The 25,113-nt window shown below is 45.7% G+C and overlaps 1 protein-coding gene and 2 pseudogenes across 1 annotated transcript; 2 read left to right on the plus strand and 1 right to left on the minus strand.

Annotated features, from left to right (window-relative positions):
• Window positions 1-10,486: 10,486 nt before the first annotated feature.
• LOC121791748 lies at window positions 10,487-11,858 on the plus strand (annotated as a pseudogene).
• A 360-nt stretch (window positions 11,859-12,218) lies between these two features.
• LOC121791747 lies at window positions 12,219-13,986 on the plus strand (annotated as a pseudogene).
• LOC121791746 (putative late blight resistance protein homolog R1A-10) lies at window positions 13,962-17,118 on the minus strand. Its single transcript, XM_042189595.1, has 5 exons — window positions 15,393-17,118; window positions 15,252-15,284; window positions 14,832-14,892; window positions 14,299-14,403; window positions 13,962-14,220 (listed from the first exon to the last, which is right to left on the minus strand). The coding sequence occupies exons 1-5, from the start codon at window positions 17,102-17,104 to the stop codon at window positions 14,200-14,202; spliced, it is 1,932 nt and encodes a 643-aa protein (XP_042045529.1). The 5' UTR covers window positions 17,105-17,118; the 3' UTR covers window positions 13,962-14,199.
• Between the last annotated feature and the right edge of the window lie 7,995 nt (window positions 17,119-25,113).

A 25,113-nucleotide genomic window follows, 5' to 3' on the forward strand; every position in this document is an offset into this window, starting at 1 on the left:
AGTGGTGCTACAAACCACGATCTTAGTTTCAATGTATAAATAGAACCTAGATCAGATAGACATGGGTTAAGCTCTCTAGATCCTGAATCTTATAGCAAATCAGTATTGTAATCTGTAAGCAAGACCAAGCAATACAAATTTGCCCTCTCTCTTCCCTCCCGTGGACGTAGATTTACCTCAGTAAATCGAACCACGTATTTTCCGTTGTTGTGATCATTTATTACTGCATTTATTCCCATCAAAAATTCGCCACTCATCACTGGCGCCGTCTGTGGGAAACAGAGAACCAAAACTGTGATAAAAGCGAGTTTTTGATCCTTTTCTACCAAAAAAAAAAATGCGTACCAGATCACATAATACCCATACTTCCGTCCGTGATGAAGGTGAGGAAGCTAGTCCAGCCCATAGGTCTGGAAAACAGCCTCGGGAGAAATCTGCCTCCAGTTCTCACGGTGAAGGAACAAACCACTCAAAAAGTCATCGCACCGAGCCTCCCCAGCAGCTCGCTTTGAATGAGGCTGTCAAGTTGTTCTTGGCTGAGAAGCAGGATGAGTTTCCTAACATTCCTGCAAAAGAGCCAGAAGCCGGAGAAAGAAAACGGCGGATTCTCCCTCCCCCTCCAGACATGAAGTCACTACCGCAGTAGTGTCGCACCTTCCAGAGAAAGAATCCTCACCACCGACATGTTCCTTCCTTCTCTTCTCGGTACCGAAATCACAGAGAACTCCATCTCCACCATACCGAAGAGATGTCGGATTCGCCATGTATGGAGCGCTGAAGACTCCATTTTCGGATGATATCACCCGAACTCCATTGCCACAGATTCCCGAACTCCGTCAATGACTTATGACGGGTTAGTGGATCCTCATGATTTCCTGGGACGCTATCAGTATAATATGGCGAACCAAGTCTCAATGAGGTTCACATGTGTAAGCTGTTTCCCGAGCTGCTTATCCGGGAACGCAAGAAGGTGTTTGACAGCCTCCCTCAAGGGAGCATTAGATCTTACAGAGATCTAATGGATGCTTTTCACAGGAGATTCTTCCAGAAAGCGGAAGCCCGAATCACGTCGGCTCAGCTGCTTTCTATACGTCAAGGTCGCGATGAAAAAATTAGCGACTTCATGACGAGATTCCACAAGAATGCCTACAGTAGATGATCTCATGATCTACTTGTCATTTCGGCATTCCAAAATGGAATTCTGCCCGGAGCTCTCTACAGAAAGCTCGTTGAGTGCAGTCCGCAAACAGCTCAAGAGATGTGGGACATTGCGGACCAGTTTTTCTCGTGCCGATGAGGCAGACCGTCGAAAACGGTCTTTAGACAGCTCATCCAGAGGAGACAAAAAGAAGCCCGATCATAGCGATCAGGGGCTTCCTCGCCGAACTCCTTTTGAAAGAATTCAAAGGCACCGGTACAAGGCAGATTGGGACCACGTCTCGATCTTGAGAAACCGCCCGCTCAGTTCGTACCATTGAACAAGTCGAGACGGAAATTTTCGAACTGCATTCTGATATGTTCGAAAACCAAAGCGGATGACGAAATCAGCCACGCGCCGAAGTCAGATACGTACTGCTTCCTACCATCAAGACCACGGTCACGATACCGAGGAGTGCCAAAATTTGGCAGCAGGTATTGATGTTCTTGTGAAAGCAGGGACGTTAAAAAATACCAAAGCAAGCTGCCGAAGAAGAATAAGAAACAGAGAGGTGCGAACTGCGCTCCTCAGGATCCTAAGGCAACAGGATCCCGAAGACGATGACGAGCCGCAATATGACGGAGTAATCCAGACTATTGACGCTCCTCCCAGCCGGGAAGACTAAGTCGTCTCTAAAAGCAGAACGCAGAGGCGTCAATCGAGAGGAGCCTATGCATAAAAGGCTGAAGAAGGAGGAAGTAATCACGTTTTCAGATGCAGATCCCGTCCCGGCCATTTTCTCCTCATCAAGACGCGATTGTCATTCAAGCCGGAGTGGCAAACAAACTGATCCACAGAGTGTTTGTGGATACAGAGCGTCGGTTAGCATTCTTTTTAAAGAATGTTTTGATAAACTGGAAGTGATCCAGCTCGGCTCAGTCCGGCCCCACTTCCTCTGAAAAGTTTCGCCCAGGAAGACACCCGCCCTGAAGGTACTATCAGCCTTCCGATTACGGTGGGAAGAGCGCCTACTAGCTCCAGTACGATGATCGAGTTTTTTGTGGTAAAAGCTCGGTCCCCGTATAACATCATCCTGGGAAGAGACTGGCTCAACACAGTTCGGGCCATTTGCTCTACTTATCACCTCACAATCAAGATCCCCACTAAAGGAGGGATTGCAGTCATCCGAGGTGATCAAAAGAGAGCAAAAGAATGTTTGCAGATTGCGCTTAAAAGTGCCGAGCAATCAGATCGGCACCATCAAGCATAGCAATCACAGCAGCCGGAGTCAGAGGCAGGCGAAATGACCGAAGTCACACCGGAGCCGAACTCGATGACAGTTCAGTTATACGAAGATGATCCATCCAGAACGGTCAAGATCGGTTTTTCGCGGGAACACCTCTGCTCCGGGAAAAGACCATCCAGCTCCTCAAAGAGTACAAAGATGTCTTTGCGTGGTCTCCGTTGGACATGACCGGAGTGTCTTCCGAGGTAATTACACATCGGTTAAATATGATCCTCAGTCCGGCCTATAAAACAGAAGCAAAGACTCTTTGCGGCAGAAAGAAATCAAGTCATCCATGACGAAGTCCGCCAATTACTGAAAGCGGATGTATTATTCGAAGTAAATATCCTTCTTGGGTGGCCAATCCTGTGATGATCAAGAAAAAAGAAGGATGGCGGATGTGCATAGATTTTACCGATCTAATAAGCACTGTCCTAAAGATTGCTACCCCCTTCCGAACATAGATAAAAAGTAGAAGCTTTGATAGGCTTCGAATTTTCTGTTTTCTTGATTTGTATAAAGGATACCACCAAGTTTTAATGGATGAGAATGATGCTTCAAAAACGGCTTTCATTACTGACTTCGGCATTTTTTGCTTATAAAAAGATGCCATTCGGTTTAAAGAATGCCGGAGCCACATATCAAAGGATGGTAGACAAGCTATTTCGGCACCTGATCGGAAAAGAGGTTGAAGTCTATGTTGACGACATAGTTGTTAAAAGTAGAAGCACTTCGGATTACGAAGACAATCTCAAATCAACTCTCGACGTGCTCAAAAAAGCCAACCTCAAACTCAATCCCCAAAAATGTACATTTTTGGTAGATTCGGGAAAGTTTCTGGGTTGTTTGGTTTCAAAGGACGGACTCAAGGCAAATCCCCTAAAGGTTCAAGTTGTTCAGAACATGGCAATGCCGAAGTCCATACATGATGTGCAAAGGCTAACTGGATGTCTAGCCGCACTGAATAGATTCCTTTCCCAAGCAGCCGAAAAGCAACTGCCGTTCTTCAATGTTTTGAAGAAGGCACCAAAGTTTGAGTGGGGAGCCGAACAGAAAAAGGCTTTTTGACGAACTCAAAAGTTATTTAGCCGAACTCCCTATTCTCTCTGCTCCAACAGATGCCGAAGTGATATTCTTATATTTAGCGGCATCAGATCAAACCATTAGCGCGGTACTTGTACGAGAAGAAGGCCTAAAGCAGCGTCCTATCTACTTTACAAGCCGAGCATTAAGAGGTCCCGAAACAAGGTATCAACCTCTGGAAAAATTGCTCTGGCATTAGTAAATGCAGCAAGGAGACCGCGGCCATATTTCTATGCTCACAAGGTATGCGTCTTAACCGATCTTCCACTTCGGCAAGTTTTGACTAAGCCTGAAGCATCAGGCAGAATTGCCAAGTGGGCCATAGAGTTGGGAGAACATTCAATAGAATATCTACCTCGGAAAGCCATCAAGGACAAGCCTTGGCAGATTTTCTGGTAGAGGCAAAGTTCGATCAAACAATCCCTATTATTGCCGAACAGAAAAGCCCTACCAATGATGAACCAACACAGCCCCAGGAACCCGAAGTAGAGCCGCCGGACTGTTGGATTGGATTCGTAGATGGAGCTTCGAATAAGACGGGAAGTGGAGCTGGTATTCTACTTATCGCTCCCGACGGACACGAGGTAAACTTATTCACTTCGGTTCTTATTCCCAACCACTAATAACGAAGCCGAATACGAAGCCCTTCTTGCCGGACTTCGGTTAGCGCAAAGTCTATTTATCAAATCTCTCAAAATCCATTGTGATTCACAAGTCATAGTGAATCACATGTTGGGTACAAGTGAAGCCCGAGATGAAAGGATGAAAAAATACTGGACAAAGCGCAAAGCATTAGCCGAAGTTTCTTCTCTTATTTTCGGATAATCCGCATTCCCAGAGCGGAAAATGGCCGAGCAGATACTTTAAGCAAGTTAGCCTCATATCCGAGCTCAAAAGTGGAGGAATTACCGCACAGAAGCATTGATGATGCTGAGGTACTTTCAGTAACCAGCTCGCCGAACTGGATGACGCCAATATCAAAGTATCTAGATCAAGGACAACTGCCCGAGGATAAGAGAGAAGCTCGGAAAATCACATGCCGAGCACTTCGGTATGAACTTCATGAAGGAGTCCTATATAGAAAGTCATACCTTCAACCGTTATTGCGATGTGTAGGAGCAGAAGAGACGGACTACATCCTTAGAGAAGTTCATGAAGGATCGTGCGGCAAGCCACATCGGAGCTAGAGCTTTAGCTAAAAAAGTTCTGAGATGGGGATATTATTGGCCAACATTGGTACAAGAAGCAGTACAACTCGTTAAGAAATGTACGAAGTGCCAAATCCATGCAAATATCCCAAGGATGCCGCAGACCGATCTATGTGCTATGCAAAGCCCTTGGCCTTTTATGCAATGGGGCATAGACATAGTAGGACCACTACCACAAGCTCCTCGGCAAATGAAATTCTTGATCGTTGCCGTGGACTACTTCACAAAGTGGGTGGAGGCTGAACCATTAGCTACGATAACGAGCTCGAAGGCATTGGATTTTGTTTGGAAGAACATAGTTTGCCGATTTGGCATACCCCATATCCTCATTTCGGATAATGGGACTCAGTTCACCGACAAGACATTCAAGAATTGGTGCCAAGAGTTGAATATTCAACAGCGGTTCACTTCGGTCTCTCACCCACAAGCAAACGGACAAACGGAAGTAACAAACCGTATTTTGGTGAAAGGATTAAAAGCTCGGTTAGAACAAGCCAAAGGACAATGGGTAGAAAATCTTCCTCAAGTCCTATGGTCTTACCGAACTACACCAAAAACCTCCAACGGTGAAACTCCGTACAGTCTAGTGTACGGCACTGAAGCCGTAATTTCGGTTGAGATCGGCATACCCAGCCCCCGAACACTCAATTTCTCAACAGAACTGAATGATGACGGACTGAGAGCCGAACTAGATCTTGCCGAAGAAAGAAGAGAACTGGCCTGCATAAAAGCAGCCAAGTACAAGGAGCAAGTAACCCGGTATTATAACCAAAGGGTGAAAAAGCTGCAGTTTCAAGTGGGAGATCTCGTATTGAGAAACAATGAAGTAAGCCGAGCAGAAAAGCTGGGCAAACTTGAACCCACATGGGAAGGTCCGTATCGGGTGTCAGAAGTCCTGGGAAAAGGGTCTTATAAATTGACTCACATGTCAGGAGAACAAGTACCCCCGAACATGGCATATTTCCAACCTCAAGAAGTTCCATTTGTAAGAGACAAGGTCCGGTCAGTCTTGTATCTAGTTCGGTCCTAGGGATATGTGCTTTCATGTTTCTATTTGTCCTTTATGCTGGTCGTTTTATAAAAGTTTAAAATCTTTTTCGTCTTTTTTATTTGTCTTTATGTGCGTTTAGTCTCTATGTGCGTTTTGTCTCTTATAAATATTACTGAGGTATATTGATCTTTAAAGGCTGATCCCCTTTTTAGATCATGTATTAAAGACAATTGTGAGTCCAAGCTTCTAAGGAAGATACAAGACCACAATTCAGCTTAAGAAACAAGCAGTTCGTCTGAAACGGACTGCAATAAGCCGAAAACCACTTCGGTCAACCAGGGAAAGTCCAATCCAAGCGATAAAACTCGCCAATTAGGACACAAAAGGAAAGTCCAATCCAAGCGATAAAACTCGCCAAATTAGGACACAAAGGGAAAGTCCAATCCAAGCGATAAAACTCGCCAAATAAGGACACAAACTAAGTCCGGTCAAAGAAGAGTTTACTTCATAAGACCAAGGACGAGTCCGGTCAAAGAAGAATTTACTTCATAAGACCGAAGACGAGTCCGGTCAAAGAAGAGTTTTCTTCATAAGACCGAAGACGAGTCCGGTCAAAGAAGAGTTTTCTTCATAAGACTGAGGACGAGTCCGGCCAAAGAAGAGTTTTCTTCATAAGACCGCGGACGAGTACAATAAATGAAATAAAAAATCGCTGAACTGTAAATACGCAGTGATAGAAGCGAAATGAAAAAATTTCATTTATTAAGTCTTGTTCGGCATACAATTTCGCTGCCCTACGAGAAGGCGTTACAACCATTACAAAGGACTATTCTACTGTCCACGGTTGCTAAAGTTGAGCCACCTATCCAAAAAATCCTCATGATGCTGAGTTCGGGTGTTCCGAACAGTTGAAGAATAAGTAGGTCGACGAGATGCTCTGATCGACCTACCGCCCCTTCCCTGAGTCCGGGAAGTTCTAGCACCTCGGCGGCGAAGAGTCTCTTCACGAAGCATCCGCTGATCTTGCTCACTCATAATCACAACTCCTCTACGAACTTCAGGGCGTTCTCGTCTTGACATTTCCGGTTGCTCCGGAGTCCGTTGCTGACTTGGAGTACGTTCTCGTCTTGACGTTTCCGGTTCATCCTGAGTCCGTTGTTGGTTTGGAGTAGAATCTTGAGCAAGTGGATTAGAGGTTTGAGTTGGAGTGTGAGCATCTGTTGGCGGGAAACGCCTAAGGAATCTCTCGATTGAGGGACGCCGGGAAAGAATGATGTCGTACCGAGAAGCCAAGCGCCGCAATGACTTCACAACTTGTTGGCAAGCCGAGCTCTCCAGCGCATTGTTCTTCCGGAGTACATGAAGCTCCTCCCACAGTTCATCAACTTGATTCTGAACTTCAGATATGGTCATTCCCCCGCGCCCGCAGATGAAATCCTCATATGCAGTCCTCTCAGCGATGACAGTGTTCAGCTCGGCATCCAGATCTTTCTTTATGGACTTTAAGTCCTTATTGTTGGACTCCAGCTCCACTAACCGAGCCAAGAGTTCGTCATACTTCACCTGGTCATCTATGGCTTTTTTCTCAGCTTCGTTTAAAGCCGAAGAGTATAGCCGCTTCCAGTGAAGTACCTCCAGCTCCTTAGAGTTGAGAATACAAAGCAGCTATGTCAGTTCGGCATTTCAGTTTACCGAGCAGGCAGTAAACCACAACAGGAGTAAAAGAGATTACGAAAAGCTATAAAGAAGACACGAGTGTAGAAAGAAGAATTTTTTCATTCACAAGAAAAATTTTTTACACAAGGAGGGCTTCAAGGCCATTTTACAAGGAGAGAAAGAAACTAAACTAAGAGAAGGGAGACGAAATCATACTCCGCCAGTTTCGTCTCCGGCTCCTCTGTGGGTTTCAGCCTCCTTCTCCTTGCCTACTTCGGCTTCAGCCTCGGCCTCCCTACTCCCTCCAGCCTGCTCGGTGCCCCCATCGCCGATCTGCTGCACCTCCTGCTCGGCATGCCCGTCGCCGGCCTGCTGATCCGTCTGCTCGGTCTCCTTGCCGGCCTCGTTTTCCTGCCCACCCTCTTCGTTAAAGATTGAAGCGGGTGAAACAGGTCCCAAGGAGGCAAAGATGGCCTCCATGTTCTCGTCCCGGTCAGCGCGGCAGTTACGGACTCTTTCAGCAGAGAGCAGGACCGAGGAAGAAGCAAGCTCCTCAAGGAGCGGCAGACTCTGGAGACGAGCTGAAATCTCTCGGCCATACAGCGGCAGGACGACTTCGGGTCCCTGCTCAGCGTTATCGGTCATCAATTTCAGCAGATCACCGATAAAGGCCGAAAATTGATTGCTCAAAAAGAGTTTTCTCCGCGAAAACACGGAGAGCCTCCCCCTGAGCAACCACGGCGGCAGCCTCCCTCTGTTTAGATTGCTCTCTCTGGATGATGAGCTGGTTTTTGGCACGCTGAGCTTCATCCTGAGCCGAGATCCTAGCGGCCCTTGCCTTCTCAAAGTCTGCCCGAGCCTGTTCGGCCTGGTGACGAGCAGCATTCAACTTCCTCTGCATCTCAGCATAATCGTTGGACGCTTTGGAGAGTTCAACGGCGACGAGCTTGGAGAGCATATTGTTCCTCTGAAAATGGAAAAGGAAAAAGTCAACAGAGGGGCCACAAAAAATATAGGAAAAAAGCAAGGCCAGAAAATCAAGAAGAGAATTCACCTCTACAAAGTCCGTTGGCCATGCAAAAGGCTCACAGACATGTTCCGAAGGGGCCGCCAAGACAATGTCTTTCTCCGGCGCTCTTGGGGGTTTCTGAATCTTCCCCTTCCCCTTTGCCGAAGTCGACTCCGGCTTTTTTGGATCCGAAGAAGAGGTCTTCTGCCTTTTCGGATTCTTCTCGGCATCAGACGCCGAGCCGGTGGCTTTCTGTCTCTCCGGATCATTAGATTCGGAGGATTTGCGACCGAGCTTGTTTAGCATGTTCACTGCCAAAAAGCAAGAAAACAAGGTTAGTCTTCGTCGTTAAAGCAGTAAAGCATAAAAAAGAAATCCTCACCCTCAGTCTCTTCGTCCGAAGACGAGATATCGAACACGAAGTCACCCTTGACGAGCTCAGATTCCGAGTACTGTTTCATAATCATAGGAATCTTATTGAGCTCGCCCTCGAGCTCGTTCAACGGTTCTAACCGAGGATGAGGAATTACGGACTTCGGCCCTCTCCAGGGAAAGCCCGGAGCCGCTGTCCTATTGTAAAAAAAGAAACGATTTTGCCATTTCGGCCATTTGGTTTTACAAAAGGCTCTAAAGGGCTGTAAAGGGATCAAGTAAAACCAGGATCCCTTCCTCTTAAACTGAAAGAAATTAAGGATTGCCCTCAGAGACAGATCCTTTCCTAATCTACGCAGTTCGGCAGCAAAGGCCGATAAGTGCCTCCAAGAATTCGGAGTCACTTGACCTAAAGGGAGTTGAAAAAAATCAAGAAGCTCTACAAAGGCAGGGGGAAGAGGGAAACGAAGCCCGCATTCCAAGCAGGCTTCGTAAACGGTGGCGTAACCCTCCGGCGGCGAATCAGCCCTATGAAGGTCGTAGGGAATTACCACTAAACCCCTAGGTAGAAAATATTTTCCGTGTAAGGATATCACAGTATCCTTACTCAAAATGCTCGGAAAATATTCTACCGTCTTCTCCCCGGACTTCTTCCGGCCAGAAGACCCCTTACCCCCCTTCCTACCGCTACCTGATTCAGAAACAGATTCAGAAGAAGAAGACATGATTCTTACTCTCTGATGGTCGAAAGTCTGAAGAAAGTCTTGAAGAAGCGGAAGAAAATTTTTCGAAAAAGGGAGAGAATACAGAAGAAATAATCGCAAAAGTGTTTCCAATGATGAAGAAAGGAAATATTTATCGGATTCGCAAAGGCATTTCAAATCCGTCGCGTCGTTTCAAATCCCACTTTTTCTGGATTCAACGGCCGGATTTACTGTCACATTTAATGCAGACACGTGCATGGCACGTCCCCTGACGTCAGCCTCCCCCTTACATTTATCCAAAATGCCGAAGTGATTCACTTCGCTTTTCGGGGGGGGGTGGTGATGGGGTACGAACTAAACAACTAAACCCTAGTTGCGAGCCCAATAACAGTGACGGCCCATCAGCCCAAAACCCAAGAAAGAGTATCAGTTCGGCATGACCAAAGAGTTCGGTCATAGCCTATAGCTCGGTAAAAGTCGACCAATCGAGCTCAACTCTCAGATCGGCAAAAGCTGATATCAGTTCGGCACAACCAAAGAGTCCGGTCACAGCCTATAGCTCGGTAAAAGCCGACCAATCGAGCTCAACTCTCAGATCGGCAAAAGCTGATCGGCAAAATTCAGCAGTTCGGTCTCAGTATTCGACCGAACAAGGAGATAGTGGACCCATGCAGGATCTCCACGACCTCCATTACACCCACGATCTATTTAGTGGTATTAAGCAGTTATCAACCCCACTACCAGGGCTGCAAACCACGATCTTAGTTCGAATGTATAAATAGAACTTAGATCAGATAGACCAGGGTTAAGCCCTCTAGATCCTGAATCTTATAGCAAATCAGTATTATAATCTGTAAGCGAGACCAAGCAATACAAATTTGCCCTCTTTTCTTCCCGTGGACGTAGATTTACCTCAGTAAATCGAACCACGTAATTTTCCGTGTTGTGATCATTTATTACTTGCATTTATTCCCATCAAAAATTCGCCACATCATCAATCTGATTTATTGTTTCTGGTTGGATTTGGAGTAGTTTTGGACTGGGGATAATGTTTTAGTCAGTCTGTTTAGTGATTATTTCTCAGATGCTAAGAGGTTGATTGGAAGGCTGTTTAGTGATTCATGTGTTCAGAGGGATTATGAAGCTGTGGCCGTTCAAGGTTTTCTCTGGATTTGATGACAAGCCGATGATCAGTGTTAACTACAAGGGTGAGGAGAAGCACTTTGCTGCTGAGGAGATTTCATCCATGGTTTTGATCAAAATGAGGGAGATTGCGGAGGCGTACCTTGGTTCACCGGTGAAGAATGCTGTCATCACTGTTCCGGCTTACTTCAACGATTCCCAGCATCAAGCCACCAAGGATGCTGGAGTCATCGCCGGCCTCAATGTGATGCGTCTCGTCAAAGAGCCTACTGCTGCTGCCATTGCTTATGGTCTTGACAAGATAACAAGCGTTGTTGCGAAGAATGTGTTAATCTTTAATCTTGGAGGTGGTACTTTTGATGTCTCTCTGCTCGTGTTAGAGGAGGGTGTCTTTGAGGTGAGTGTCACCACGGTGGTGAGGACTTCAACAACAGAATGATCGATCACTTCGTTCATGAGTTGAAGATGAAGAACAAGGACATCAGAGGTAACCCGAAGGCCCTGAGAAGGTTGAGGACAGCCTGTGAGAGGACGAAGAGGACTCTTTCGTTTGCTCCTGAAACCACCATTGAGATCGACTGTCTCTATGAGGGAATTGATTTTTATGCCCCCATCACTCGTGCTTGGTTCGAGGAACTAAACATGGACCTCTTCAGGAAGTTTATGGATCCGGTGGAGAAGTGCCTGAGGGATGCCAAGATTGACAAGAGCTCTGTGCACGAAGTCGTCCTTGTCGGGGGATCCACGAGAATCCCCAAAGTTCAGCAGTTGTTGCAGGAGTTCTTCAACGGGAAGGAGCTCTGCAAGACCACCAACCCGGTTGAGGCAATTGCTTATGGTGCTGCTGTCCAAGCAGCGATTTTGAGTGGCGAGAAGGTTCAAGAACTATTGCTTCTTGACTCCACTCCTATCTCTCTTGGTTTGAAAACTGCTGGAGGTGTGATGACTGTTTTGATCCCAAGGAACACGCTTATTCCCACGAAGAAGGAACAGGTGTTCTCGACTTACTCAGACAACCAGACTAGTATTTTGATTCAGGTATACGAAGGTGAGAGGACGAGGGCAAGGGAGAACAACTTGCTTGGAAAGTTTAAGCTCTCCGGGATCCCTCCTGCTCCGAAGGGGGTTCCTCAGATCACTGTGTGCTTTGACATTGATGCCGATGGTATCTTAAATGTCTCTGCTAAGGACCAGAGTACCGGCCGGAATAACAGGGTCACCATCACCAAGTCCAAAAACAAGAAGGTCGAGGCTAAGAAGTGAGCCTAAAACATGAGGAACACCGTGAAGGATGAGAAGATCGCCTTATAAAGCTCCTGCTGATAAGATCAATGGAAGACTATCTCTGTAAGAGTTTCAAGTTGCGAAGAAATGTTTTGAGTGGGAAGGGATTCCAATGAGTCTTCAAATTGATTCTTCCATCCAAAGCATTCATCTTCTTCAAATTTGATTCTTCCTGCGAGTTGGTCGCGGAATGGTTCAATGGTGATATAATATATATGATGAGCAACTTGCAAATTTCAGTAGAGAGGTGCAATTATGTAGTATTACAAAACCAAGAGAGAAGAATAGATAAAATGGTATTTCATCCGATCATTGGTGGTTGAGAATGTGGTTGTGGTGGACATGCGAAAACTGTGATTCTTCACATCTGAGAATTGGTGGTGGCAAAGGAACTGTTGAAGTCGCTCGTGGTGATGGAAAGAACAAAGTTGGTGGTGGCGACGGAGTAGTTGCTCTGTTATAAGCCATAGGTTTGATTTATAACACTATTCTATGATAGAGAATTGGTCTTCCTTGTGACTGGAAGATAGATCATTCTTGTTTTGATTATTTCTCAGATGCTAAGAGGTTGATTGGAAGGCGGTTTACCGATTCATGTGTTCAGAGAGACATGAAGTTGTGGCCATTCAAGGTTTTCTCCGGACCCGATGACAAGCCGATGATCAGTGTTAACGACAAGGGTGAGGAGAAGCACTTTGCTGCCAAGGAGATTTCATCTATGGTTTTGATGAAAATGAGGGAGATCGCCGAGACATACCTTGGCACAGCAGTGAGGCATGTCGTCATCGCTGTTCCAGCTTACTTCAACGATTCCCAGAGTCAAGCCACCAACGATGCTGGACTCATTGCTGGCCTCAACGTGATGCGGCTCATCAAAGAGCCTACTGCTGCTGCCATTGCTTATGATTCTTGACAGGAGGACGACGAGCGTGAAGCATGTGTTAATCTTTGATCTTGGAGGTAGTACTTTTGATGTCTCTCTTCTCGCGTTGGACGAGGGTTATCTTCGAGGTGAGTGCCACCGCTGGCGACACTCACCTTGGTGGCGAGGACTTCGACAACAGAATGATCAATCACTTCGTTCACGAGTTGAAGATGAAGAACAGGGACATCAGTGGCAACCCGAAGGCCCTGAGAAGGTTGAGGACAGCCTGTGAGAGGGCGAAGAGGACTCTTTCGTTTGCTGCTGAAACCACCATCGAGATCGACTCTCTCTACGAGGGAATCGATTTCTACGCCCCCGTCACCCGTGCTTGGTTCGAGGAACTCAACATGGACCTCTTCAGGAAGTGCATGGAGCCGGTGGAGAAATGCCTGAGGGATGCCAAGATTGACAAGAGCTCCGTTCACGATGTCGTCCTCGTCGTAGGATCCACGAGAATCCCCAAAGTTCAGCAGTTGCTGCAGGAGTTCTTCAACGGGAAGGAGCTTTGCAAGAGCATCAACCCGGTCGAGGCAGTTGCGTATGGTGCTGCTGTCCAAGCTGCGATTTTGAGCGGCGAGGGTGACGGGAGGGTTCAAGACCTATTGCTTCTCGACGCCACTCCTCTCTCTCTTGGTGTGAAAACCGCTGGAGGCGTCATGACGGTTTTGATCCCAAGGAACACCTCCATTCCCTCAAGGAAGGAACAGGTTTTCTCGACTCACTCGGAGAACCAGCGTGGAATGTTGATTCAGGTGTACGAAGGTGAGAGAATGAGGACGAGGGCGAACAACTTGCTTGGGAAGTTCCAAGATCTCTGGGATCCCTCCCGCTCCGAGGGGCGTTCCTCAGGTCACTGTCAGCTTCGACATGGATGCCAATGGGATCTTAAATGTGTCTGCCGAGGACAAGAGTACAAGCCAGAAGACAAAGATCACCATCACCAAGAGTAGACTCTCCGGACCACAAGAAGGCCGAGGTTAAGTCGTTTGGGCTAAGTTCTCCGCTCTTGATGAATGGCGTTCGAGAAGTACGAGACCCTAATGACTCCATGGTTAAGCCAATTGCAATGGCTTTCCGAAATTTGTAGTGTTCTTCACCTTCAAACCCGTGATCCATGTTTAAAAGGGAAGGGACACTCTCCTTGACAAAAATGTCCATTCATATAACAAGCCAATACTTTGAATCAAATTCAACCTATAATAATAGTCAAATGCATAATCCTCTCAACTTCTAATCCACAAAAGAAACCAACATAAGTTGCAATACTTCAGTTCATGTGACAACCAAATAATACAACACAAAGATGATTCATTTATTGGAAATCGAACCAAATACCAAGAAATCACTGAAGTTGCTGAATTTGTTGAGAAAATTCAGGTGTAACACTCTGTATCAGCAGACTCAACGCCTCAAAGAGGTCTCCTGCAAATCAAAAGTGGATTACATCACTTTTGTTCACTTTCAACCACTAAGAATCATAGTATAATGTTTGCAAAATACCTTGAAGCCCAAACAACCAAATACAGCATCAAATAATGTCCATATGGACCCACACGCTCCTTGTCGTTGGTGCTTCGGCATAAGACTGCCATCTTCTTCAAATCTCTGCCCAAACAAACAAACACAGCATGAAATTAGTATAGAATACCATCATTTGATCTGAAATTTCTTCAGTATAATCCTCTTCCGTTACATCCTCATGATGATATGTACATTCATCATCTTCTTCAACACTCTGTCTGCCCAAACAACTAAACACAGCAGCAAAATAACAAACCACATTCTACAATATAAAACAAACAAGAGCATCTACTATAGTAGATATATCTACATATTTCAAGAAACACCACAACACTCTCTATCCCTCTCTCTCTCTCTTCTCTCCTTGTGATTTATATTGATTTTATGGCAAAATACTGCCACTCATTTAGACATAAAAACCAACCCAAAATCACAAGTTACAAGTTTACACTAAAGAAGATCACAAAGCTTCTACTCTCTTAATCGCTTCACAACATTAACATGTATAATACCTGCATCGCGCAGTCAATAATTTCTTCAATATCATCATCGGCAACTCTACTGTATAAAATTCTGTATTAAACAAGAAACAATAATTTATATGTTTTCAGTGGTGAATCCAACAGTATTGAAATTACATGTATCATGCAAACAATGCAAAACAACTACTATATATGTATTGAAATTACTTTGTGAGCTAAAAAAAAAGTGAAATCATGGATAACACAAAAAAAAGATTGCTGGCCTTGAAAGACAAACTAAAGGACTAATACTTCCAGTCCAATTAAACTGATAACAACTTTGGTTCTGTATAATTAACTCAACTTATAATACCCAAAAATCCGAAGTAAGTCACAATTTGTAAGTTCATGTAACAACCAATAATACAAAGACTGAATTTGAACATGCAGATAGAAAACATGGTCTCTCACCTTCGTTGCTGAACTATGATATCGCCTCCGTACCTGAAAATTAATACATAAATTCGAAAGTCATAGCAACCTAAAACTCACACTTATCTGAAATATATATTATGAATAAGACATATTATTTGATTTAGTTGGAGGACTAACCTTTCAGATTTGAAAGTTGTTGGTTTCTTGTAAAATGAAGAAAAGGCAATTACACGAAGCGTAGAACCAATACTTGGTCGTAATTGGACAGCCCAAGTCAAAGCTAAAGGATTGCAGTCCTCCAATTCAATCTCTATTGTACGTCCATGTTGGTTTAGAAAAGGAGACCCGTGGATCTTTTTTAGTTTGTAGCAATGTTTCATGCTTAGGTATTTAAGCCTAGAGAAGCTTCCGTATCCCGGTTTCCATTGCACCAAGTCACTTTCTTCAATTAGAAGAAACTGAAGACTCCTAAAACTTCCATCTTGTGCTTCCCAGTGTGACCCTTGAAAGGCGTAGGAACGCAATTTGAGCACTCGAAGAATTGGCAAAGAGCCAATAACATCCATATATTCCCAGGGAAAACCCATGCCACTCATATGTAACTTTTTCAAACCTTGTGGAAACTTCAGTGACTCACGAGTCACCAAGAAAACATTACCATGATTGACTACAGGATTTGTGATACTTAATTTGAGTGTCTTCAAACTTTCAAGTGATGAAATACAATCAAAACAGCTCAATAGGTTGTTATGGTCGTCATAAGGCGTTAGCTCAATCTGTATTCCTAATTTCCTTATGTTGGGAATCCTTGTGGAGAGCTCCAATACAGTACAAATGCTAGCATTCACACCTACAAGTGTTTTCAGATTTTTCAAATAAGCAGCAACATGAGATGGAGCTCCAAGACTCTTTCCCAATATCTCAATATGCTCTAACTCATGCATATCCCATATTTGTATTGGTACATATGATGGAGATTCACAACATATAATATTCAGATGAGGATGGATAATCAAGGCTCGGAGGTTGAAAAGTTTTGATATAGTTGCAGGTACTTCTCCGTTGCAAGTTAGAGCAAGGTACTTTAGTTGAACTAGTGACAGAATTTCCGTTGGGAAGGTATAGAAACGCAATTGAAGAGCATCTATTTCCCTTAGCAACATGAAACTGACATCTATAGGAATTGGATATTGGTGGTAAGGACCATAGAAAAGGAGAGAACGGGTAGAGAATGCGCAGTTCGATCTCACCGAGTTGCAAAACTCTCTGATACTGAATAAAATGTTATTTTCAAGACACAATCCACGCTGACCTTTTAGACTTTCTTCTTTGGCATCGATCAACTTATTTAAGACATGATAAAACTTGTACTTGCTAGCTTCTTCTCTACACACGTGCCGCCATGAAGAATGAAGCCGACAAGTTTTATACTCACCAATATACTTCTTAGTATCATTTTTATTCACGCTCTTCATGCTACATAAAACAAGACTATAATCGATAGCTAGCTCTCTCAAACAATCCCAATTATCCCACAACCCCTCAGCTTTGAGCATAAGGGTGATCTTGGAAATGGGGGTGTAATAATCTTGAGCGAAAACACCGATAAACAGAAAAGGCATTTTAAGACGTTCAGGCAAGTAGTGGTAACTTGGTAAAAGTACCTTTGATATTTCATTATATGCATCCTTGAAGACTGAATTTTTCATTTCTGCTACTTCATTCCAGTAGAATGGATCTCTATTGTGCTCGGATTCCGATAGGATGTGAGCAACATTGAGTATCAAGAGAGGGAGACCTTCACAAAGCTTGGAAATTTTGGTGGCAAGTTTGTGGAGTTGAGGAGGGCAACCCTCATCACCAAACACCTTCTCACACAGTAGCTCCATACTTTCTTCTTCGTTCAAAAAACCGCACCTCATACCAAGATTTAATACTCATCCCGCGTGATAAATCTATCTTATATCTCAGACCGCTCATCAATTTTTGATGTCGACTAGTAAGCAAGATTTGAATACCTCCTCCTCCAGTGTTGATGTTTGTTAATATATCTTCCGATAAATTCCATCTACGTGTCTCCCAAACGTCGTCCAACACGATGAGGCAATTCTTGCCATGCAATCTTTCTTCCAAGCACTCACCTATTTCTTCATCAATTCCACACAACTGAGCAAGAATGCCTTGTGAAATTGGAGTCATCGGTTGAGGAGGTACTCTGCCTACGGTGACCCACGCGCGACACTCATATTTGCTCTGAATTTCTGGATCTTCGTAGATTTTCATAGCAAGAGCGGTCTTCCCAACGCCTGCCGTGCCATAAAGTGCATGGAAATGAATCCAGCTGCCAGATCCAGCAGTTATAAGATCTCTTTTGAGTTGTTTGAATTGGTCTGATAATCCAATCATCTTCGAGTTGGTTCCATGGAAACCGATTATTGAGGAAATAGGTCCGTCTTGAGGCATATTATCTACTTCATAACTGTACTCCTTCTCCATAACCTTGAGCTTCTGGATCAAGGAATTTGCATCATTTAGCAGACTCTGCAGATCAATGGAGACTATATCTGTTTCAGGAATGTGTTGAGTGATAAGGGATTCCAAAGAGTCTTCAAATTTCCATATTGCCTCTTTAACTCTCCTATCCAAAGCATTCACCTTTTCCGACTCCTGCTTGGACTAGTGTATTCCAAGCTATTCACAATTGTTTGCAGTGGCTCCAACTTCTGGTGCACAAGTTTTATAATTTGTTGAGAGCGACCAACAAGGCTAAAACGAGAACAACGGAGAATATTGTTAATTGTATTCTTGAGAGAAAGAATTGCACCATAAGTTGTCATGGTAGTGGTGGAATGGTGGTGAAGTGGTGGCTGTTGCTCCTGCTATTCACCTATTTCCTGCAAAAGTCTTTCTTCCAGTCTACCAAACAAATTTATTGATGGTATCTGAAATCACATGCCTACGGTTCGTCATACTACTTGAAAGATTAACATCGATCAGATTAATGCTTTAGTCCATATCAACTTTATTGTCCTGCAATCTTGACCATACGCATCTTAGTCCAACGGCTTAGATTTTCCTACTGAAATGTAAATATTCAACATAAAATAAAATGTCATTCCTATTTTTTTTAATTTATTCAAGCAAGTTGGGGGCCTTTTTAAAGTCAATGGAAGGCCTATTATTAGGGCATCCGCAACGCGTCTCGTTGTGATCTTTATCTCGTCTTGGAGAGACGAGACGGCAGGCAGACAGAGTTGCGAGCTCCGTCTCGTCCCCAGCCCGTCCTCATCTAGTCCCGTAACTCGTCGCGGAGAGACACTCGGCGAGCTATCTCACCACAAGCGACGTGGCGAGCTGCGGTTCGTCCGTGACGCCCACTCACGGGCCCGTGAGTGGGCGTCGTTTATTTCCGTTGAAAATGTATTTTTTTATTTTTTTTTTAAATTCAGAAAAAATTCGAAAAATAAAAAAATCATCCCAAAATTATACTAGCCGTTTATAAGCCATTTTTTTACAAATTTTTTATTTTTTTTAAGCCTCCAATCACTTCTATAAATATCAAATCATTCCCACAAATTAATCTACCAAAAAAACTCTATATTCTCACTCAAACACTCTACATTCTTCATCTCAAAACATTATTCTTCTCCCAAATTTAATCCATTCCATGGATCAATTTGAGCACATGCGTCGAATAATGGAAGAATCGCTAGCAGAAGATTGACGTCGGAAGAGGAGGAAGCCGCGGCGCCTCAAAGGTGACCCCGGACTTACATCCATCGTAACCGGGAGGAAGCCACCGCAAGGTTGGTACGCGACTACTTTTGTGACAACCCGGGGGAGAGACCTACTTCCGTCGCCATTTCCGCATGCGGAAACGGCTATTTATGCAAATCGCAAATACATTGGCAGCCCGGGAAGAGTTCTTCCAAGAAAGGTTCGACGCCGTTGGCCTTCTCAGTCACACGACGCTGCAGAAATGTACTGCAGCAATCCGTCAGCTTGCTATTGGACAAATAACGATGTGTTCAACGAATACCTGCACATTGGGGAAAGCACTGGGAGAATGTGTTTGATAAACTTCTGCAAAGGCATCCGGGCAGCCTTCAACCGACGAATTTCTCCGGAAGCCAAGCACGGCAGATTGTCAGTTTCTGCTCCGACTTCACGAAGAAGTGCACGGATTCCCCGGGATGCTTGGCAACGTCAATTGCATGCATTGGCAATGGAAGAATTGTCATGTGGCATGGGGGGGTCATACACGAGCGGTCACAAAGGCACCCACCCCACCGTTATACTCGAGGTCGTTGCCGACTACCGGCTATGGATTTGGCATGCGTATTTTGGGGTCCCCCGGATCGAACAACGACGTCAAGGTGCTCAACCAATCCGACCTCTTCGCCGAAGTTTGGATGGTAAAGCGCCGGCCATCAACTTCATCGCTAACAACCGGCGGTATATAAAATGAGGTACTATCTTGTCGACGGCATCTACCCCGAAGTGGCCAACCTTCGTGAAAACGTTCAACAGGCCAGTGAACGAAAAAGAGGCTCTTTTTGCGCAGAAGCAAGAGGCTGCTCGCAAGGATGTGGAGAGGGCGTTCGGGGTTCTCCAAGCAATCTTCAACATTATCAAAGCTCCTGCTCGTACGTGGTTTATGGAGAATATGGTCGACATCATGTATACGTGCATAATCTTGCACAACATGATTGTCGTCGACGAAGGCCCTGGGGCGGGAAATTGGTTCGACCCTGAAGCCCCCGCAAGCTCTACCGCAAGTAGTCCGCCACGCGGTGGAGTGCATCCGTCTATGCAAGATCGGTTGTCTATTCGGGAAAGGACACGTGATTCTAACGCGGGTGGAACTAGGTTTTCCGAGCCGTCATGTAGAGTACACAATGAAAGACACCAGTTGTTAAGGTTATGCATCCTTAACGTGCGAATTCCGTCCACGATCAAGAAACAAGTACCGAAGGAATCGAGCGCCCAACACTTGGTCGGCGATTACTCCGGAAGAGGGCGGCTGAGCGCGAGAATAATCTCGTCGGCAGCCTTAAGAGAAGTTTCTTGAGTGCTAAGCAATTGAGCCAAAATAATATGTACATTTGATTGATAATAGTAAGTTAACAATTTGGCTCTATTTATATCTAAACCCTAGGGTTGGTTCGACCTATCCTAATACGTTCGGGAAAGAACCAACTAAGAAAACCCGAACGGGGCTTATAATTCGCCCGACTCAATTGCAAATAAAATAATAATATTCCAAAAATAAAAAGGAAAGAAAACGTGAAAATAAGGAATGCAAAAAAAAAGGAAAATAAACGTAACAATAAGGAAATCTATTCCGCGAGTCTCCGAGGTGCCTTGATGCGGTTCCGTGGCCTCAACGTCCGCGTCGTCGCTGCTATGCTCTGTTCCTGTTGGTTGCGCGAGGGTGTCTCGAGCGCAGCCTCCCGCTCCGCTTCCCTCGGCCTCCTCCTCACTGCCACCATGCACACTCGTATCATAATACGCGCCAAGCATCCTACCATCAGCAAATAAATATATATATATATATAAGTAGAATATATTTTTAAAAATTCAATATTTCAATTACTATTAAATTGTATGGAATTGTAACACAAATAAATACCCTATTTTAGGATTGTCGGCCAGTGCGACTTTTGCGACGGACGAGGCTGCTGCTACGCCCACCCCTGACAACACGAGGCCCCGTCTCGTGTTGCTGCTCTCTGATGATTCCGCGAATTGTTGATGTTAGTAAATGCAGGAAAATACAGATCACGACACAGAGAATTTACGTGGTTCGATTTACTGAGGTAAATCTACGTCCACGGGGAGAAATGGGGGCAGGTTTGTATTGCTTGATCTGGGATTACAGCTTACAACACAGACTTGCTATATGGTATTTTATCTCTAGAGAGCTTAACCCTTTTCTATCTGATCTAAGTTCTATTTATACATTGAACTAAGATCGTGGCTTACATCATCACTCTAGGTCGTGGAGGTCGTGTAGGTCATGGCCTAAGATCGTGGCCTGAGTTGACGCCACGTGGTAGTGGGTGTGTTGGAAGTTGTGGAAATCCTGCATGGGTCCACTAACTCCTTGTTCGGTCGAAAACTGAGACCGAACTGCTTTGGTTGCCGATCTGAGAGTAGAGCTTGATGCCGACCTAAGAGCAGAGCTTGATTGGTTGGCTTTTGCCGAGCTGTAGGCTGAGGCCGAACTCTTACTGAGACCGAACTGCTTTGGTTGCCGATCTGAGAGCTTGGTGCCGACTTGAGAGCAGAGCTTGATTGGTTGGCTTTTACCGAGCTGTAGGCTGAGGCCGAACTCTTTGGTAATGCCGAACTCATACTCTTCCTTGGGCTTTGGGCTGATGGGCCGTCACTGCTGTGGGCTTGTTTAGTCCGTACCCCATCACTACCCCCCCCCGAAAGACGAAGTGAATCACTTCGGCGAAGCGAGTCACTTCGGCATTCTGGATAAAGGTACGGGGGAGGCTGACGTCAGGGGACGTGCCGTGCACGTGACTGCATTAAATGCGACAGTAAAAATCCGGCCGTTGAATCCTGAAAAGGTGGGATTCGAAACGGTGTGACGATTTTGAAATCTTCGCCGAATCTGATAAATACCTCCCTTCTTCATCGTTTGAACACCTTTGCTATTGGCTTCTTCTGCACTCTCTATCTTTTGCGTGAAAGATTTTCTTCCGCTTTCAAAATTTCCTCAGATTTTGCAAAGAGTAAGGACCATGTCTGCTTCTTCTTCGTCTGAGTCTGGTAGCGGTGGTGAAGGGGGTAAGGGGTCTTCTAGCCGGAAAGAATCCGGGGAGAAGACCGTAGAGTATTTTCACAGTATCTTGAGTAAGGATACTGTGATATCCCTTCACGAAAAATACTCTTTTCCTGGGGGGAAAGCGGTGGTTCCCGACGATGATCATAGGGCTAAACGACCCGCCGGAGGGTTATGCCACCCGTTTACGAAGCCTGCTTAGAATGCGGGCTTCGTTTCCCTCTTCCCCACCTTTTGTAGAGCTTCTTGATTTTTTTCAACTCCCTTTAGGTCAGGTGACTCCGAACTCTTGGAGGCACTTATCGGCTTTTGCTGCCGAACTGCGTAGGCTAGATAAGGATCTGTCTCTGAGGGCAATCCTTAATTTTTTCCAGTTTAAAAGGAAAGGATCTTGGTTTTACTTGATCCCTTTACAGCCTTTTAGGGCCTTCTGCAAAACCAAGTGGCCGAAATGGCAAAACCGTTTCTTTTTTTATAATAGGACTTCGGCTCCCGGGCTTTCCTTGGAGAAGGCCGAAGTCCGTGATTCCCCATCCTCGGTTAGAACCGTTGGCCGAGCTCGAGGGCGAGCTCAATAAGATTCCTATGATTAGGAAACAGTATTCGGAAACTGAGCTCGTCAAGGGCGACCTCGTGTTCATATCTCGTCTTCGGACGAAGAGGCCGAGGGTGAGGAATTCTCTTTATCTTTATGCTCTACTGCTTTAACGAAGAAAACTAACCTTGTTTTCTTGCTTTTTGGCAGTGTTCATGCTGAACAAGGCTACCCGAAAATCTTCGGAGTCCCAGGAGCCGGAGAGAGAGAAGGCTACCAGCTCGGCGCCTGATGCCGAGAAGAATCCGAAGAGGCAAAAGACCTCTTCGGGTCCAAAGAAGCCGGAGTCGACTTCGGCAAGTAGGAAGGGGAAGGCCCAGAAGCCCCCGAGGAGCGCCAGAGAAAGACGTGGTCTTGGCGCCTCCTTCGGAGCATATCTGTGAGCCATTTTTATGGCCCACGGACTTCGCCGAGGTGAATTGTCTTCTTGATTCTTTGGCTTGGCTTCTGTCCTGTATTTTTGGTGCCCTCTGTTGACTTTTTTCCTTATCCATTTAAGAGGAACGTATGCTCTCCAAGCTCGTCGCAGTCGAACTCTCCAAAGCGTCCAACGACTATGCTGAGATGCAGAGGAAATTGGCGGGCTGCTTGTCACCGGGCCGAGCAGGCTGAGGCAAACTTGAGGAAAGCCAGAGCTGCTAGGATTTCGGCCCAGGATGAAGCTCAGTTTGCCAAAACCAGCTCGTCATCCAGCAGAGAGCAGACGAAACGGAAGTGATGCTGCCGCCGTGGTTGCCCAAGGAGAGGGTCTCCGGTTTACACGGAGAAACTCTTTTTGAGCAGCCACGTTCTCGGCCTTTGTCGGTAGTCTGGTAAGGCTAATTGCCGATAAGGGCGAGCAGGGGGGCCGACGTCGTGCTGCCTCTGTACAGCCGAGAGATAGCAGCTCGGCTTCAGAATCTGCCGCTCCTTGAGGAGCTCGCTTCATCCTCGGTCCTGCTTTCTGCAGACCGAGTCCGGAGTTGTCGAGCTGATCGGGACGAGAACCTGGAGGCTATCTTTGCCTCCGTGGGACCCGTTTCACCCGCTTCGACTTACAAAAGGAGAAAGGGTGAGGCCGAGCCGCTGGAGCGGGTAGGCCGAAGACGAGCGGGCCGGCATCCGGAGAAGGAAGCCGATCAGGAGGCGCAGCAGATCGCTACGTGGGGTGGGGGGGGGGCGCCGAGCAGGCTGGGGAAGCAAGGAGGGCAGAGGCTGAAGCTGAAGCAGATAAGGAGAAGGAAGCGGAACCTCACCGAGAAGGCGGAGACGAACTAGCGAAGTATGATTTCGTCTCCCTTCTCTTAGTTTAGTTTCTTCCTTTATGTAAAATGGCCTTGAAGCCCTCCTTGTATAGAAAATTTTTTCTTATGAATGAAAAATTCTTCTTTCTGCTCTTGTGTCTTCGTTTAGCCTTTCGTACTCTCTTACTCCTGTTGTGGTTTACTACCTGCTCGGTAAGCTGAAATGCCGAACTGACGTAGCTGCTTTGTATTCTTAACTCTCAAGGAGCTGGAGATACTTCACTGGAAACGGCTGTACTCTTCGGCTTTAGACGAAGCTGAGAAAAGAGCTATAGCCGATCAGTCGAAGAATGACGAGCTTCTGGCTCGTTAGTGAAGCTGGAGGCCGATAATAAGGACTTAGAGTCCGATAAGAATGATCTGGAGGCCGAGCTGAATACGACCATTGCTGAGAGGACTGCGTACGAGGATTACATCCGTGGTGCGCGGGGGAAATGAACATATCAGAAGTTCAGGAACGAGTTGACGAACTGTGGGAGGAGTATAATGTACTCCGGAAGGAACAATGGCTGGAGAAGCTCGGCTTGCCAACAAGTCGTGAAATCATTGCGGCGCTGGGCTTCTCGGTACGACATTGTTCTTGCCCGGCGTCCCTCAATTGAGAGATTCCTCCGGCATTTCCCGCCAACAGATGCTAGTACTCCAGCTCAAACCTCTGATTCACTTGCTCAAACCCTACTCCAAGTCAGCAACGAACTCAGGGACAACCGGAGACGTCAAGTCGAGGACGGACCTGAAGTTCGCAGAGGAGCTTGTGGTTATGAGTGAGCAAGATCGGCAAATGCTTCGTGAAGAGGAACTCTTCCGCCGAGGTGCTAGGGCTTCCCGGGCTCAGAGAAGAGGTGGCAGGCCGATTAGAGCATCTCGTCGACCTGCTTATTCTGCGGCTGCCTGGAACGCCCGAACTCAGCTTCACGAGGATTTTGTGAATAGATGGCTCAACTTTAGCAACCCTGGACAGTAGAATAGTCCTTTGTAATAGCGTAACGCCATCTCGTAGGGTAGCGGAGTTGTGTGCCGAACAAGATTTGAAAAATGAAATTTTGTTTTCGCTTTTAACACTGTATTTACAGCTTCGCGAAAAAATTTCATCATACTTGTCCTCGGTCTTATGAAGTGAACTTCTTTGACCGGACTTGTCTTTGGTCTGATGAAATAAACATCTTTGACCGGACTCGTCTTTGGTCTGATGAAATAAACATCTTTGACCGGACTCGTCTTTGG

Source organism: Salvia splendens, unplaced genomic scaffold (assembly GCF_004379255.2).
Source record: "Salvia splendens isolate huo1 unplaced genomic scaffold, SspV2 ctg895, whole genome shotgun sequence".
Classification (NCBI taxonomy): Eukaryota; Viridiplantae; Streptophyta; class Magnoliopsida; order Lamiales; family Lamiaceae; genus Salvia; species Salvia splendens.